Below are 3340 nucleotides of genomic sequence, written 5' to 3'. Positions count from 1 at the left end.
TATGCAAGAACAAAAAAGCTAGAGACCAAGAATAACAAACAAGTACAATCCATCAAGTAAAAGTATTTTACTTGTACTTCACTCTTATACATGTATTGACTTTTGCTCCCTTCTGTTGCTTTGCTCTCTAACAATGAATCCTGTGTATTTTCACTTTATATTAAATAAATTTACTTTTCCAAGGTAAAAAGTTTTATCATCAGTACTAGGTCATTTTAACAGTGGTTGAAGAAGTCAATTTACATGTCTAAGGTTAAAACTTACCACTAATAACAAAGCCTCTAGTCCAGTTGCAAAAAGGTTTATGGAGTTTGTGTTCGTTAAAGACCTGAAAAACTTTCTCACAGGCTTTATGGGATTCAAAACATATACTTAGGTTCAGAGTTACCCCAAAGAATGTTTCCAGGTCTGTTATAATGTAACTGAAATGATCAAAATACAATACTAATTGGCAATGCTTGAACATTCTGTAAGAAAATTTTGTAAGAGAATTTTTCATAATTTTTATAATTCATACCAGACCATGATTAATGCATGTACATGAAAAACAAATATGTCATTGCTATGTTAAATACAGTGGTAATATTTAAACACAAATTTTCCAAAATGTTTTTCATTATTTAACTAAATAAAATAAAATTTTCAATAAAAGTTCAGAACTGACAACTAAAACAAGAGGCCCATGGGCCACATCGCTCACCTGAGAAGCTTTCACCATTCTGTTCTTTACCAGATTTCCCCCTTGTAATACATACTGTGACCCCCCCCCCCCCCCCACTCTACTCCACTGATCATAACTTAGACAATTGAGAATCTACACTACCCCAGGATGCTTCAACATAAGTTTCAGCTTTTCTGGCCCAGTGGTTCTTGAGAAGAAGATTTTCAAAGATTTTTCTAATATATTTCTATGTAAAACTTTGATTCCCTATCGTGGCCCCGCCCTTTCCCCGGGGGTCATGATTTGTTCAATTTAGAGTCTACACTATCCCAGGATGCTTCCACATAAGTTCCAGCTTTTCTGGCCCAGTGGTTCTTGAGAAGAAGATTTTCAAAACATTTTTCCTACATATTTCTATGTAAAACTTTGATTCCCCATTTTGGCCCCGCCCTTTCCCCGGGAGTCATGATTTGAACAATTTAGAATCTAAACTACCCCAGGATGCTTCCACATAAGTTTCAGCTTTTCTGGTCCAGTGGTTCTTGAGAAGAAGATTTTTAAAGATTTTTCCTATAAATTTCTATGTAAAACTTTGATTCCCCATTGTGGCCCTGCCCTTCCCCAGGGGGTCATGATTTGTACAATTTAGAATCTAAATTACCCCAGGATGTTTCCACATAGGTTTCAGCATTTCTGGCCCAGTGGTTCTTGAGAAGAAGATTTTTTAATGATCCCACCCTATTTTTGACTTTTCTTGATTATCTCCCCTTGTGAGGGGACTTGGCCCTTCATTTTAACAATTTAAATTCCCCTTCACCCAAGGATGCTTTGTACCAAGTTTGGTCAAAATTTACCCAGTGGTTCTTGAGAAGAAGTCGAAAATGTGAAAAGTTTACAGACGGTCGGACAGACAGACGGACAGACGGAAGGACGGACGACGGACAAAATGTGATCAGAAAAGCTCACTTGAGCCTTCGGCTCTGGTGAGCTAAAAAAGAATTGCTGCTAGAAACAGGGTAACTTACTCTAAGTTGACCATTCCCATCAAAGAAACATGTTTAACTTCTCCAAACTTGTACCCCAGCAGTTTATCAGTCCAATGGTACTTTTCTAACCCTACTGAGACCTTGCCATCACATGCATCTATATTGACAGAAGCCTCTAAGTTCTCCCCCAGAATATCAGAATGCATACAGCATTTAATGTCAGCACAGGAAGCAGAAACAGCACATCGTATGTTGGGACCAAGGGAAGGAAGGTTCTCTGTTGTCCTGTCACAATCTACAAGGAAAAAGTCATGTTATCTTTTTTTACCTTTATATATTCTTAATAAACCTCTATCAAATGTAGTGACATGATATTCATGTACCATCTGCCCATCCTTTACTGCTGGCAGTACTGTATGGAGGTTTGGTCCAGTCACATCTCTGATTATCATCCAGCAAGAGATGTGATACCCCCAGGTCCTGGAGAAGCTGTTTGACATGAGGAACATCTAGAGAGACCCCTGGAGATATACCATGGAGGGATTTCCAGGTGGACAAGGAGAAAGCTGTAAACACAAGCAAAAAGTAATTAAAAAAAGAAGGTCAGTTTGGGCTTTATTGTGTCCTAATAAAAGTTAATGTTCTTAAAAAGTTATGAAATTGGCTTTAACAGGAGTTGAGTAGATGAATATGATAAATCATTAAAGAATATGGCATGAAGTAGGACTGTTCTGGAAATATGATGTTATTAAATTGGTACATTTGTAAGTTTAATGCAGAAAAGCCTCAGAGTGTCCCACTTCTGTGCTTATTTTCCTTTAGAAAATAGTGTCTGACACAGTTCAATTTTTTGATATATTATGTAAACTGCTTTGAAAAATCACATCTCAAAATCTTTGTGGGCGACGGTGGCAGAGTATGTTTTCTGAAAGAATTTCCACTGAAAATGATGTCTTCTGCAACTTTTAAAGCAAGATGGCGCTCGTGAGGTAAGAGGTGTTTTTTCGGTGAGCGCGAGTTTGGAGATATTTAGTGAATTAATGACTATTGTGACTAAGGATTTCCTAACAGTGTGCTAAAATAACTTCAGAGGAACCTTTACACTGTGAAAAAAAAATATTTGAAACGATCTATCTGTGTTTTTTAAAGAAAGGAGATTCTACACAGTCGTGAGTACTGTTTACTACGATCTTTAAACACCTCGATTTGTTCGTGCTGTTTTCCCTTGTGAAAGACTTTGTTGACGCTACATCCAAATAAAAACAAAAACATGCCTGGTACTAAGAAAGGGTCAGAAAAAAGTAAATCTGAAAGAAATGAAACGGTTGAAACAACAGATGACTTGACAATAGGGTCATTAAAAGCTGATCTACTTGAAATTAAAGAATGCTTGCAACAAACGGTAAAAACGTGCGATTTAGAATCAATGGTGACTAATATAGTGAAGGGACTTCTGAAGATTCATGAAGCAAATGCAGAAAAAAGAGAAACGCTGTTAAATAAAAGAATCGATAACCTGACAAAAGACGTCGATAGATTAACAATGGAAAACGAAACTCTAAAAGAAAAACTGTCGGAAACTAACAAAAACAATAGAGAACTGAAAAAGGAAATGGATCAGCTGAACGATCTTGCTACTTTTGCCACAAGCGCAAGGAATTATAACTAACAATACAGCAGAAAAAACAATATT

General features: G+C 36.8%; 1 protein-coding gene across 1 annotated transcript; it reads right to left on the bottom strand.

The window, feature by feature from the left end:
* Window positions 1–264: 264 nt before the first annotated feature.
* LOC134235134 (uncharacterized) lies at window positions 265–2214 on the bottom strand (the record flags this gene model as incomplete). Its single annotated transcript, XM_062717240.1, has 3 exons — window positions 2031–2214; window positions 1687–1942; window positions 265–422 (listed from the first exon to the last, which is right to left on the bottom strand). Coding segments are annotated over exons 2-3 (325 nt in total), but the record flags the coding sequence as incomplete, so codon positions are not given.
* Between the last annotated feature and the right edge of the window lie 1126 nt (window positions 2215–3340).

The sequence above is a fragment of the Saccostrea cucullata genome, unplaced genomic scaffold (genome assembly GCF_032062105.1).
Source record: "Saccostrea cucullata isolate Sc308-1 unplaced genomic scaffold, CSIRO_AGI_Scuc_v1 ctg23439, whole genome shotgun sequence".
In the NCBI taxonomy this organism is placed as follows: domain Eukaryota; kingdom Metazoa; phylum Mollusca; class Bivalvia; order Ostreida; family Ostreidae; genus Saccostrea; species Saccostrea cuccullata.
The sequence above is the reverse complement of the archived record's forward strand: the minus strand, read 5'-3'. Positions and strand labels throughout refer to the sequence as shown.